Source organism: Pocillopora damicornis, chromosome 1, assembly GCF_964200805.1.
Source record: "Pocillopora damicornis chromosome 1, jaPocDami1.2, whole genome shotgun sequence".
NCBI lineage: Eukaryota > Metazoa > Cnidaria > Anthozoa > Scleractinia > Pocilloporidae > Pocillopora > Pocillopora damicornis.
This window is the reverse complement of record NC_142670.1, coordinates 9,589,238-9,603,350: the sequence shown is the minus strand read 5'-3', so window position 1 is coordinate 9,603,350 and position 14,113 is coordinate 9,589,238. Positions and strand designations below refer to the sequence as shown.

General features: G+C 36.4%; 1 protein-coding gene and 1 long non-coding RNA gene across 3 annotated transcripts in view; one reads left to right on the top strand and one right to left on the bottom strand.

The window, feature by feature from the left end:
* The first annotated feature begins 3,547 nt into the window (after positions 1-3,547).
* LOC149051861 (uncharacterized) lies at positions 3,548-4,800 on the top strand. The gene is made up of 2 exons (XR_016183528.1): positions 3,548-4,457; positions 4,590-4,800. It is a non-coding gene; the product is annotated as an uncharacterized LOC149051861 (long non-coding RNA).
* Positions 4,801-8,583: 3,783 nt separating this feature from the next.
* LOC149051840 (replication factor C subunit 1-like) overlaps positions 8,584-14,113 on the bottom strand; it is a 362,202-nt gene continuing 356,672 nt past the window's right edge. For both annotated transcript variants that reach the window (XM_089195088.1, XM_089195027.1), the window contains 2 exons: positions 9,591-9,738; positions 8,584-8,877 (listed from right to left, as the gene is read on the bottom strand). In XM_089195088.1, the coding sequence (XP_089051214.1) occupies positions 9,715-9,738 (24 nt within the window). In that variant the 3' untranslated portion in view covers positions 8,584-8,877; positions 9,591-9,714. The remainder of the gene's footprint in view (positions 8,878-9,590; positions 9,739-14,113) is intronic.

Here is a 14,113-nt window from a genome sequence, read left to right as displayed (position 1 = left end):
GGCCCATTCTTTAACTTAAGGCTCTTCAAAGCTAAGTCGCCTTCAAATTTGTCGCTTTATTGCTTAGAATAATTAATGATGTCTATGCATTTTACCTGATCGGATCGAGCAGTAAATTGTTTTTTTCCTTTGGTTTTTCATTTTACTGGTAAAAGTATTAGAAATTGAAGAAACAATCCTTTGCTGTTTCAAAAACTTATTCACAGAACATACGCAAATTTTGATGTACATGTGGCAAAAAGTTTACTGGGGCGTCTTTTAAACAATGTTATTTCACATGATTTTCTCACCTCTTAAAGGGTCATTATATACATCCAGTTCAGCGTCATTTGACGTAACTTGACTTTCTTCTGTCGCTGAAATTACCGAGAAGATATTTCAATTTTGCTAGTGATCACAACTATGTGCAATTACAACTAGCGTTCTAATACTGGCGTATTTAGTGGATTCCTCAAAACCTTCGAGTCGAATTGATCTAAAAAATTGTGCACCAGAATTAAGATATACTTAATTAACAAACTGTGCAAAATCACCACAACGAAGTGTCTCCCTGTTGCTTTTTCTCACCTGTGGCTGGAAACTCATTTTTCACCTCCAGTTCTTCTCCCGTTGTTGGGAGGTTGCTTTCTGCCATAGCTAGAAATAAAATTGAATCGATTGTACTGGGCTTCATTGTTTAAAATCAAAAGAGGAGACTCAGATGAAAGTAACCCAGAGAAAACATTTCATACTTAATCATAGAGGATGAATGAGAATCTCAAAGTTTCCTCCGTCACGCTATTGTGATTGCGTGACAGTCAAGTTCTGCGAGTTGTGTCATGTTTGTTTTTTCAATTGTCTGTTTGTTAGTTTATTTTCGTAGTCTCATCTATCGAAACGTCGTTCAAGGCTGTCCCTTATTAAAAAGCGTGAGTTGCAATAAACAATCTAGTTATACCCGGTAGGCATGAATAAGCATGGATCAAAAATTATGCAACAAACGAAACCGAAACACCTTTGAGGGCTTGCATTACCGTCACGAATTCTACCAACACCCCGCGAGCCTATTGCGTGATGAAACACGCTTATTGACCCTGTTCTCCTACAAAGTGTATGTGTAAAATGTCCCTCAAAGCTATCGAAAAATTGCTGGACAAAGTCTTTTTTTTATTAACAGAATTATAACTTCTGGTCAATAAACTCCTTCATTAATTATTTTTTGAAGGAACCAAGAAATTTAGATACTAAATTTAGAGCTGGTCCCTCTCCAAATTATGTTGGGGAAGTACTCGATTTTTTCATTTCGAATTCAGAAAAGGCGCTGAATACGAGGTTATTTTGAGGGACTGGAGAAGATGGCACTGGAAAGTGTCCTTTTCGACAAAACTCTTGCTATCAAGAAACTTCATCCACAACAAATTGAAAGCCAAGCGCAACACACAGACTCCTGCATGGCTTAATCTTGTAGGCCATCGAGTGAATTCACTGCCAGGCCATGAGCATTTGGCGGAGGAAGTAGACTGAAAGCGAAATGAGACTGAAAAATTATTTGTGAACGAATTGCTGATCAAAAGAGAATCTTTTGCAATATTATAGCGGATGGGAAATCTGGAACAGTTCCCTGAAGCTGCTGAGGTGGTCTTGCAATACAGAACAAGCTTCTGCTCTAATATCAGCATTCATTGAGCTCACAGTTTTATCTTCCAGGGCACGGTGTAAACAAGCAAACAATGTGCCCATTTAGTCCGCCATCGCGCGTAAAGGTATATCTACTAAAACCGAACTCTGACAGATAACCACTTAGAAATGATACTACTAACTCCCTTGTAGATACGTAGTTCGAACATTTGAAGACAAAAATTTATCCACCGTCGACGATTATCGTGTCAAGTTTTGCGAGGAGGTGGATTGATGTTCCAAAGCGTTTAAAAGACCAGAATAATTAATCGTGTCGTTGACGGGGTTTAGTTTTCATACGTCATCAAGAAATCATAGTCATCGTGGTTCTGGGGTTAAAATTTTCCACTTTTGTTGACACGTCTTCCCAAGTCTTCTGCTATTTATACGTTAAGGTGGGACCCGTGAGCGAGCAGGAAAGCTGTGCTCTGATCGGCTACCCAAGAATGAAAAATGTGTTTTCTTTCGATTCCCACTTTGATTCCCCACAGAAGGAAATAAAGAAATGCTTGTAGCCTGTTGAATACCTCGTATAATTTCGTAACTGAACAATATATTTTTGTCCTATGAATAAAAGCTTTTCCAGCATTTTTGTCTAAAACAGAGGTCACAGATTCGACCTAAACAAAATAAAAATCACAACGAAACTCGCAGATTCATTTGGTAATTCCGTGGTGCATGAATATATTTAGTTATCGTGTGATACATCCTTTGATCCGTTGCTGACGAAGCCTTGGTCTCGGTCCCGGCTAAAAATGTAGTGATAGAAATTGGCCGATGTACAGCCTTTTTTAGGCTCACACTTTTCCAGTAATACAATGAAGAAATGTAAAATGGTTTCCGTGTTTATATAGCCTGATGTAAACACGCGGGAGGTTGGGAGAATACGAGATAAGCGTAGGAAACCACGACGCGAAGCATGTAAAATGATTTTATGGCCAATCAGAGCGCGCGTACTATTTTAACTATTTTATAAACGCAAATATGAGGTATTAGATAACTGCGCGTGGATACGAATTTTATCATCGAGTGTTCATGACATCTTTTAACTCCTTCAAACAGATAATTCAATTCAAGCAGATAAATTTGTATCGATAGGCCGACATGTATCATCCATTTTATTCGAAAGATATTGGTTCAAAATTTGAATCAATATAATTTTTTAAATAGGAGCATCGATTACAGAGATCCGTTACACCGAAACTCAGCTCGCCGAAAAATCAATTCAATTTCGGACATTGTAATACAACAGTTTCTCATTAAAAGAACTATTTTCTTTAAAAAAGAATTGAATTCAGCTTCAGGTAAAAAATACAATTGAAAAAAAAACAGCCCACATGGAAGGTAAAACTGTCTTGTTGATAAATCCGGTTGTAATGACGACATTGATACCTTTATATGTAAAGATATAAATGGTACATTTACAGCGTGCGGTGGAGATGTCACGTTTTGGATACTGAAAAAATTCTGGTATTTCACCGACAACCATATTACCGTTATTATTACTATACATCACGAATGTTACCATATAAAAGAAACGTAGGGATTGTGTAATTTTTTTTCAACCTCGAGCTTTGTTACAAACTTACAAAGAGATATTTGCTGATTTTGATATTGACGAGAGCTCTAATTATATACGTCACGTTATCTAGCTTTGTCACATGCTCGTCACGCGCTTCTGCCGCATAATCATCACGCACAGTTAAACCTTTAACTCCCGTGATCTAATTGTTAATTCTCCCCTCTAGCTGCTACATGTTTCATTTCAAAGTAAATACAGAAATTTGGTGTTAGTTCCAAGATAACGAATTCTACCTGATAAAACTTTGAGTATTCTCATTGCCTGTTTGCTGGATAATGTATTGATATTACAAGGATAAGTTACAAGTTTTATCACTTCTAGGAGTTTCAGGCTTTAGGAAATTGCATCGCGTGCAGACTATTAAACCAGTCAAATGAGAGAAACCATTGAAATATCTTCACATCTGATAACAATAAACCGGGAAATTCGACTGAAATTAACCTTGATTGTTGTCAGCCGCAAGAAAAATAAGATTGTGATCTTTCATTACTGGGATACCTGTGGTAGCCCAGTCATAAAATGCCTTTGTTTTTTTGTCGTCTTTTTTTTTTTTTTTTTTTTTTTTTCCTCCGCCACAAAATGGAAAAATTGCGCAATAGTACCCAGAGGTCATTGGGCCCTCAGCACCATGACAACTAACTGTGATCCAATGAGGTGTTCACATGCTGATCACGCGTGCTATCTTGATGATGATTGACGTTGTCATGCACGGATAGGGCCGGGTCACATGACGAACACTATATTTTTGCCCATAAAACTCTTTTGTCAGTCGTTTTGTATTTCAATGTGTTTGGATTACGATCATCTGGAGCATTATGGCGCAAACGCTCAAAATACTTATAGACGCATACACAAGTCGTATTGTTCGCGGCCAATCCACACAAAAAGGTGTTATAGAGCGGTAATTTTGGAACGGACTGAATCGCGTACGCTTGAAAGCCATGAAAGCATTGAATGCCTTGTATGTCTTGTATGCTAAGTATGCCAATGTCTTAGTTGAAAACGTTAACTCGTTGTAAAAAGCAAAATTTGAAATCTGAAACCAAACTGCATAGACTCTATGCAATCTATTGAACAACACTACTGCCGTGAGACTGAAGAACAAAATTCAAATGGATGCAAACTGCTTGTGAAGAAAGACGCCATGTTGGATTCACTTGATGCCAGGGAACGTAGCTACGATAACAGTGCGAATGGTATTAATTTCACGATCAGAAAGGTGAACCTTATGTTTTTTTTCATTGTAATTGTATGGATATTCTTTTTTAATAAATACATGATCCAAAATCCCGTGTTTTTTGTGTATAATGTTATTATGTTAAGTATTGTTTACGCAATTGTCTTGTCACAGGCGACCCAAGGTCACGTCTCGAGAAAGAGCCAAAGATTAATTCACGAACGCGTCACGCGTTGTGTGACTCAGAGTAAGTTATGCTGGGAACCGTTGAAAATTTGAACACGTTATAAGGAATAGGGAACGAAATATGGTCGATTTACAACGATAAATATTTCGAAATATGAACATTTTTCTCGTAAAATCAATAAAACTTACTCATACCCTGTGTATCCGTTGTAGTTCATGGCGATTGTTGCCGTTTTAAGCTTGCTTTTCCATCACTATTATTCACGTCATCTACTTTTATTACATTGGTAAAATCTGTACAGACATCACACCAACCAACTATGTTGAAGGCTTGAAGTTATATTACGATCGATTTTCATCAAGAAATGGGCCAGGAATTTTCCACCAACCAACTATGTTGAAGGCTTGAAGTTATATTAGGATCGATTTTCATCAAGAAATGGGCCAGGAATTTTCCACAATAGTGCAAATAATCGTGAAGGCTGATCGCGGAAAAGCTGTAAGATGACATGACATGTAAGATGACAGCTATTTCAATTTACGTTGTCGGGTCAGGCCTCAAGCCTACAAGACAAGACCGAAGGGGAATATGGGATCTTAATGAATAATTATCAGCAAAATTAACAATGCCTCGTCCATACAGCGAAGATCTCCGATATCCATGTCCATCTCGCGCCGACAACCCCGAAAGCCTAAAATTAATTCTAATCTACCCATACCGCGTTTCGGTCTTGTCCCGTACCCTTGAAGCTTTGATCCAACAACGTAAATTGAAATAGCTGTATACCAGGGAAAGCGCACTCCGACATCCGTCAGAAGGAGGTCATCTCGGGTAGATTTCCGATTACGAAATCCGAGCTCGCCCGATGTTGTCTTCGTGATGAAGGCCCTATTTAACACGTTATTAGGAATAGTATAGGGAACGAAATATGGTCGATTTACAACGATAAATATTTCGAAATATAAAGATTTTTCGCATAAAATCAATAAAACTTACTCATACCCTGTGTATCCGTTGTAGTTTCTGGCGATTGTTGCCGTTTTAAGCTTGCTTTACCATCACTATTATTCACGTCATCTACTTTTATTACATTGGTAAAATCTGTACAGACATCACACCAACCAACTATGTTGAAGGCTTGAAGTTATATTACGATCGATTTTCATCAAGAAATGGGCCAGGAATTTTCCACAATAGTGCAAATAATCGTGAAGGCTGATCGCGGAAAAGCGATTGCGTGACGCTCGGTAAGCTGTAAGATGACATGTTATTATATACCAGACGTAGAAACTCTTCAGATTCTCAGTCTGCATTTTGTACTCACTCTGCAGTCTATATTTTGTATCCGGTCTGCAGTCTGCTGTCGACATTTTGTACTAACAGCTATCCGTGGCACCAATACAGTTTATTTTTGGTTACATTTATTCGCACAACACACATAATCTACCACAAAATACCTGTGTGTGAGGTAATTCGACATTTTCATTCTTTCCCGCGTTAATAATCTTCTTTCCTTTTGTGAGAATGTAGACCACTTACAATGTTTCAAGTAATCCACCCACCCTACAAAAAATAACTCTTGCATGCATAGCATGCCTAAGTTTTGAGACAGGTGTATGCCCTTGGCAGAATGAAAATTGATTTGTACCTGTTAAACTGTTATCCTCTGAATCCTTCTATTCTCCAAACGATGTCATTTGTTAATTCTACATGCCTGAAAATATCAAAAATAATATTTTGCTTTACAACAATTCGATGAAAAAATGAAGGTAACATGTTCACGAGTTTGAAAGATGTAACCTCATCTAATGCCCAGTATTGTGCTTGTATTTTTGTCTGTTTGTTTTTTTTTATTCTTTTTATGATTATTGCTTGTTTACATGTCTCTCCATGGCGATTAATTATTTCTGTGATTTAAATTCAGCTCTTTTTCTTTCAGTGCAAAACACTCGCATCTGCAAAACCCCTTTTCTTCTTTGAGCAGGACATGTTACACCCTGCCATAACTGAATCGATAAGAATGAATTTACGCCGTGAGTTATATTGTACCAATGCAATTTCTCTGCAAGTGATCAGCTCAATATATCCCTCGTTCAATATGATACACATTTGTTTTTGGTCATCTTCCCATTAGCGTTACAGTTCTCTCAAATTTTCATCTTCCGCTCTCACCGTGACAACTTCAAAAAGTTTCTAAAAATAATAACGGTAAGCTTTTTTTTTGTAAATAACTCCCGCGAATTGCGCCCTAAATATTTTTACAGTCAAAAGCGTAGGTGTCCGGTGTAATCACTAGAGGGAGATACAAAGCTAAAGAAACCACATCAATAATATGTATTCTTGATGTAAATTTTTTCCAATTTTCTTGTCTTTCGATTATAATATGCTACATATTTCTTCATTATCTTTCCTCACCTGAAGAATACTTGCAATACATTTAACTCCAATAAAGTTCTTTTGCAAGAAAAATACTTGACTTCTCGTTGTATCTAGAGAAAAGCATAGTTAAATCGTTTCGCGTCTTGGAAAGAATTAAAGCGAATACCATATGTACTCTTCTTAAAAAAAAATATCCGAGGAAGATATTCACAATTTTTTTAAATCAGTGTACTCCATGCATCTTTGTGTGCAGAAACCCTCTGTGTATCTTATAAGAATTTTATGAATAAATTGTTACTGAACCAGTTGTATTTAAGTTGGAAGAGAAATCTGAGGCCGTAGCTCTCTGTCTCTTTGAGCTCTAGAATTGTCAGCCGAGTTTGGATGCAGTAAGCGAGGCCATAAATAAATGTCTAACAGTTCGCACAGACAAGTGACGCACATGATACTAGAATCAGAAATGCCGCAGCTTCGTAAATCCGTCATGGGAAGATAAATAAGCTACCTCAAGGTCTGGTATGTTTATCTTCATGTCAGCATTGATATTTAATCTGTAGTTTAACCTGATCTGACGGATAGGGTTTTTCTTTTCGGTCGTCGGTTAAAAATGATTTTTTCCTTTGTCACGCAAGAGCTTGAAATTTCCTTTCTATCATTATGTATTTGAAGACATGAAACTTTCGACATTGATGATCTAAGCAGTATGCAGGAGGATCCTTTATGTATCCATTGTATGTCATGGATCATTAACGAGAAATCTATAGCTATATGTGAGAACTTCAGATCGTAAAATCCGATGGTCTAGGATTCGATCCTGCGTTCGTGACTAGTAAATAAGATCGATATTTTTGTCATCCTTTTGTCTGATGTTTCAAATTATTTCTATTTGTATCTTTAGTCAATATCCATTTATCTCATTCACTGCATTCGGTCGCTATTAACTTATTCTGTCCTCACCTTAACTCCTGTGAAAATGTGATTTGCCCCAGAAGTGTGTAACAAAACGGTGCACTTGGTAACACGAGCAGTATTGAAGAAGCTGAATATGAGCTCATCGAACTCGAAACAGAAAATCGTGTCATTGCTTATTTCGTGATCCATGATTCTATTTTGTAGCGATGCTGTTTCACTATTTGTACGCCAAGTTTGGACAGGACCTCATATTACATTTTTTAACTTTTCATTTTCTTTAATTCGGAGTGTAGCACAATGATATAAACATGCTATTTTTTTTTTAGTATACTTATTTTTTGCTGATGTGATGGTCGTTAAACCATCGCCTGCTTAGGGTGATCGAAGGGCGCTGGACTGCCATACGAGAGGTCTTGACAGGACAGGGAAAAATGAGACACACACATACTGAACGCATAGTGAAGGAAATTTTCTTATTAAAGATGCAGGCGATTTGTCGGCCTGGAAACTTGACCAATTTTTTAAGGAAAAGTTGACCAATAGAGCTTTAATTCGACGGGTGAGTGAAAAGAAATGACCTGAGGCGAAATTTAGCAAAAAGTTATTGTATAGCGAATACGACCAAAAATACAAGGAAAAATGACATCTGAAATCTAATAAATTAACTACAGAGGAAAATCAGTTTAGTAAGACTGGAGAATTCATGAAGTATCTTTAATAATATCAAAGTCATTCCAAATCTTACAGAAATTTGACAACCTGTAAGAAAGCCATCCATGGTTTTATTGTTCAGTGACTGAGAAATGTGTTCTTCCAAGGTCTTTTTGCTTCGTGTGTCACTGGCATTCATTTCAATGTACGTAAAACCCAGCTCTTCACAAACCAGGGTACATGTAGCTGTTGTTGTTTTTCCAACTCCTGGGGAACCGGACAGAAGAGCTGCCATAAAGGACGACCCATCTTGGTTTTTGTTGTAAAAGAAAGCTGTGCAAAATAAAAAGGTTTAAAACTGTGATTCCACTACTAACATACTAACTACAAGTATAAGTGACTGTCGAGTAAAATAAATTCATAAAAGTTCATAAGTTACAGCTGTTTAAAAAATTGTATCTCTGAATGTTGGAATTAAGAAACAATCTGGATTCAATGTGAAAGGTATTTAGCCAAAAGCTAGACGACATTCGCATTATAACTCAATTTAAGGTCCTATGTAAAATATCTGTTGATTAAGGTTAGGTTCATCCACTGAACCCTTTTACTTCAAACAGCTCACTAGTACTTCTTACTGTCTGCTATAAAATTTTTATGATTTGGATAATTTGGTATTGGATCAACTAATTATCCCCAGATTGATATTTTTCTACATTCTCATTACTTGTCTGATTGATATTGTATTGATATTGTAAGGAGAAATCCTGTCTTGGTCACTCATGTGAGATAAAGGGTTAGAGGTAAAGTCAGCACAAGAGCCACAGGTCTAACCTTGCTTATGCTTACTTAATTTCAGTAGCATCAGGTGACTAGGAGAATTGCTACTCCCCCCCCCCCTAGAAAGGTCCCCCTATCTGGTTACAACCCAAACTTTTTCATCTGCTTTCTCTGACAGTTTGCCTGAACCGTTTGCATACTTGCCTGAAGAGAAGTTACATGTATATGTATTTGAGGGAAAAGCATCTTGACAATCAATGTGTACTCACATTTAGAGGCTGGTTTCTTTCTATTCTTTTCCCAGTCTCTCAACCCAGTTCATCAGCTTTCTCATGTTGCTCTCATCACCCTGCTGACCAATAATCTGCTTCACTGCCCAAGGCTGATATTTGTCTACCCATAACAGACTTGGTTCTCCTGCACAAAAAAAAAATTACCTTTACTGTCAAAATCTTATGTAGATTAAAAAAATAAAGCAATAAAAAACAAGAAAACTGTACTTTCTTGTAACTCAATTTAAGTAACACAAACAAATCTACAGGTGGAAGTACAGTAAAATGATCCAACAGATGAACCTAAAGGTGGAATTTAGAGTGGTGGTAAAACTGACGTGTGGGTGACTGGACAGAGGAGAACAAGGAGAATAAGTGACAGATAGAAAGACAGTCATTGGAAGAATGAACATACACAAAAGAACAGACAGACAGACAGACAAACAGACAGACAGACAGATAGACAGACAGACAGACAATCTGAGTGACACTGTAAATTAAGTAGATGGAAGAAGGGAAATGAGGATTAACAAATTATGTGATCAGTTGCACAAAAAAAAACAACAAAAACAACAACAACAAAGAAACCACAGGTTTCTTGCCAAGTAATCTTTAGCTATTCAAGGAAGGAAATAAAACCTTAAACCAGTTAAAGGTCTCTTAACAAAGAAACATTTAACAAACTCCACAGTATAAGTTTATACTCATAGAAAAAAAAAAAAAAAAAAGAAATCTTTTGGAGGCCAACAACAAAAAGAAAATGATAAATTTCTACCATGGTAAATTTCTCGGGTCTTGTTAGTTTTCTATACAGACTTACAAATCTCAATGAATTGTGTTAATTTATGCAAATTTGTGGCAAGTTTCCCAGGTGTATTTGCAGTAAGCTGCACCCAGATTTGTTATAAAAATTTAGGGAAAATGTGCAGCTTATATGTTTATGTTCACAGTTCTTTTTTTTTCTCTTTTGAGCTGCGCATTACAATGTACCTTGGAGAGTTTACTCTTCCCAGGATCCCGTCCCATGATGACATAACTTGTTTTCTTGCTAAATGATTGGGTAACTTTTCCACCATATCTTTGAATCAAATCAGCTGCCTCCTCTCTCTCAACACTCTCCAAGATTCCTGTAATAACAAATGTCAGTCCATCCAAACAGTTTTCCACTTCCTAAAAATTATATTATCAAGTGCATGCATAATTCAAGATGAGTAGACAAATAATTAATTCTTCCCTTGAAGGCCTCTTGACACTGTCCAAACTGAAAAGTTATAAATGGCAAAAAAGTAAAAAACTCTGTAGATACACCGTAAACATTTCAGATCAATGTCAGCATCTGTGCACCCACCCCTCCCCTAACCCAACAACTGTCAACTGCTTACAATTAAGGGTTAATGTTGGATTAGGGGAGGGGTAGGAGGGCAGTTTCTCAGATACTGACACTGAACCAACATTTGAACAACAACTGAGAGTAAAAGGATAAAATACATTTTTTTGTTTAACCCTTTAACTCCAATGAGTGACCAAGACAGAACTTCTCCTTACAATATCAATACAATAATTATCATGCAGACAAGTGATGAGAATAAATAATCAAGCAGGGGATTATTAGTTGATCCAAGACCAAATTCTCCAAACTAACATTACAAGAATTGTATGACAGACAGTAAGGAGAATTACTATTGACATCTCAGAAGTAAAAGGGTTAATCAAAGCATGCATTTTGCAATTTTTTTGTGTAAACTGTATCTGCAGATTTTCCAAATAAGCCTTAATTCTGATAATCTTCATTTTCCTTTGTCTTGCATCTCTCATTAAAATTTGAAAGGATGGAAAACAAACCATAAAGAGCTTGAGAGATAATAATAATTTAACTACCGGAAGAAATTAACATGTAACTTCTCCTGAGAATATCCATAGATTATCCAGCAAACATGTAATGAGGATACTAAAACTTATCAAGTACATGTAGTTGTTATAATGATCTAACAACAAACTCTCATTATTTATTTACAGAAAAATGTGTAGCAGCTAGAGGGGAGAATTAACAATCAGATCTTGGTCTGTGAAACCTACCTGAGGGATTTCCTTTGAACCAAGTGCCCTAGGACCATCTCTTGCCATAAAACCACGGTAGCCAGATTTTTTCTTTTCCGATGAGGGTGGAACTTCAATCACTTCCTCTGATTTTGACACCTTGGTGTTCCTTGGGTTGGAGTTTCCTTACTTAAATCTTTTTTTCCTTTTTTGGAGAAACAGTTTTCTTTGGACTTGGTTTTGAGTCTCTAAATGGAGTTTCTGGAACTGTGGCAGCTTTGGCAGCCTGTTTGCTAGCAGGAGTTGTCTTTGGTACTTACTAAAAAGTCCATGAATAGAATTTGAAGTGAATAAAAGTTACATGTGTATCAAACACTCTAACAGCAAAGAGTTGTCCTCACAAGGAAAGAGTTGTCCCAATTAGGAATGTTAATGGCGAAAGACACTGCTGCTTTGAAAAATGGAGACAAAGTGGCAGCATCTCCCTGGATTGTCAAAGTTAAAATCACCAAAAATGTACCTAAAAGTTTTGTCACTATTGTTACTGTTTTTGTATAAATTCTAGGTACAGTAATGGTAGTATTTTGAATAGTGTTAGTATTGTAAGTAATGTTGTGTTGCAAGTATTGTTAGTAATGTGTCATTAAGTAGGACAGGTTTACATAATTATACAAAATGTAACACCAGTTAACAAATTTGAATAAGCTTTTGGATCTTAAACAAAGCCAAATTTAGTCATAAAATGTTACTGTTTCATCTAAAAGTAACTTATTCAAGTGCTTAATTAATGACACATACCTTACACATGCAATCATATCAGATCCAATCCATTCTAGTATCAGGGTAGCTGGTTCAATTAAGTATTAATAGTAATGATTAATTTTGCAACAATAAAGTATGGTAATCAAAAGGCTTACAAACCGTTTTCTTCTCAGGGGAAGGCTTTGTAACCTCATACTTTGATTCTGAGAAGTCTTCCTTTCTTTCCTTTGATGGCTGCTCTGTTGTGTGATAGTTGACATTCCCATTTTCTCTTCCTTCTTTTTCTCTCTCATTTTTATACTCTTCTTTTCTATTCACTTTGGGTCTGATCTCTGTGGGAAATGAAAACGAAAAAAATGATTGATGGTTCAACAGGGAACTAAGGGATGATCATTTTGTAGGCTTAAAGCTCTGGATCAAGCTTAAAATTTGCACTCTTAAGAGTGATCAATTTTCTAATTTCTCACAATAATACCAATTCACAGTCAACTGAGCAGCAATGTGACGAGAAGAAAGAAAATCATCAGGCAAGAGGATATCACTTGATTGAACACCATATTCTCAAAGATATTTTCATAACACATGTGTGAAAGACAGTGAAGAGAATTGATTTTAATATCTTGGAGGTGAAAGGACTTGTTCCTTTAAGGCAGCCCATGGTGTTGTTTCTGCCAGAACTATTCCTCAATTGGTCACTACTGGTACCCATTGATTTTGTGACATGGTATGTGTTCACTGTAGACCATCCTGATATAACTATAACAGATTGGCAGAGGGTTTTACAAGGGGTGTGTGATTACACCCAAAAATTAACTGATGCATGAATTTTATAGAAAGGCAAGGTATGGTGAGGTTTGAAGTTTTCCCTATTCAATGCATGATGCATGAAATACTGTTAAAAATACACTGGATGCCTGAATTTTTCTTTCCAAAAAAAATTGTGGGTGGAAAAAGTGTAGTTAGTTATTCACCTGTTTTCTTTTATTAGCAAATATTTTCCTGGATTCCCTTTCAACCGGAGTAGAACCAAAGAAATCAAGTGCAGAAGTTGCTTTTTTCTCTTTAGGTTTGACTGGACTGAAGCAAGAATAACAATCCATGTGTTAAATATTTCAGTACCACAACAACATTGTACTAAATTCACCTTTGATGACACTGTCTTTATTATTTTGCTGTTGTTTTTGGGGTTTGTTTGTTTTTCATTTTCAACCCTGAGCACATTTAAAATCAGTATGCACGTTCTCTAAACTGTTCTCTATGTGTTTCTGAGGGTACTGACAAGGAGAATTTATTTAACAAACAAGAGCTTAGTTGGTGATCATTTCCTTTATTCTTGCGCCCTTAACCTTGACACCTGTGTGTTACACGTGCCTATCCAAAAGTTAAAATTTTGGAGAAACCAGAAAAGGAAACACAATGCGCACTAAGTTTTAATAAATCATCTTTCCTTGAAAAGAAGCTCCAGTGAAAGAAGACCATTTAAATAACTTACTTTCAACAAAAAAAAAGCAATCGATGCACATTAATGTTTGATTCAGGAGGGATATTGTAAAGAGAAATTAGATGCTGGTAATTCTTTGCAGTCAAAGGGTTAAATGTATTAGCATAGGAGCAATGTCCTATGACAGGTCTAACATTTGCAATGCTTGATGGAAGAAAGGAAAAAAACAAACAAACAAACAAACAAACAGAGAAACAAAATTTAGCTGGATATTTTTATA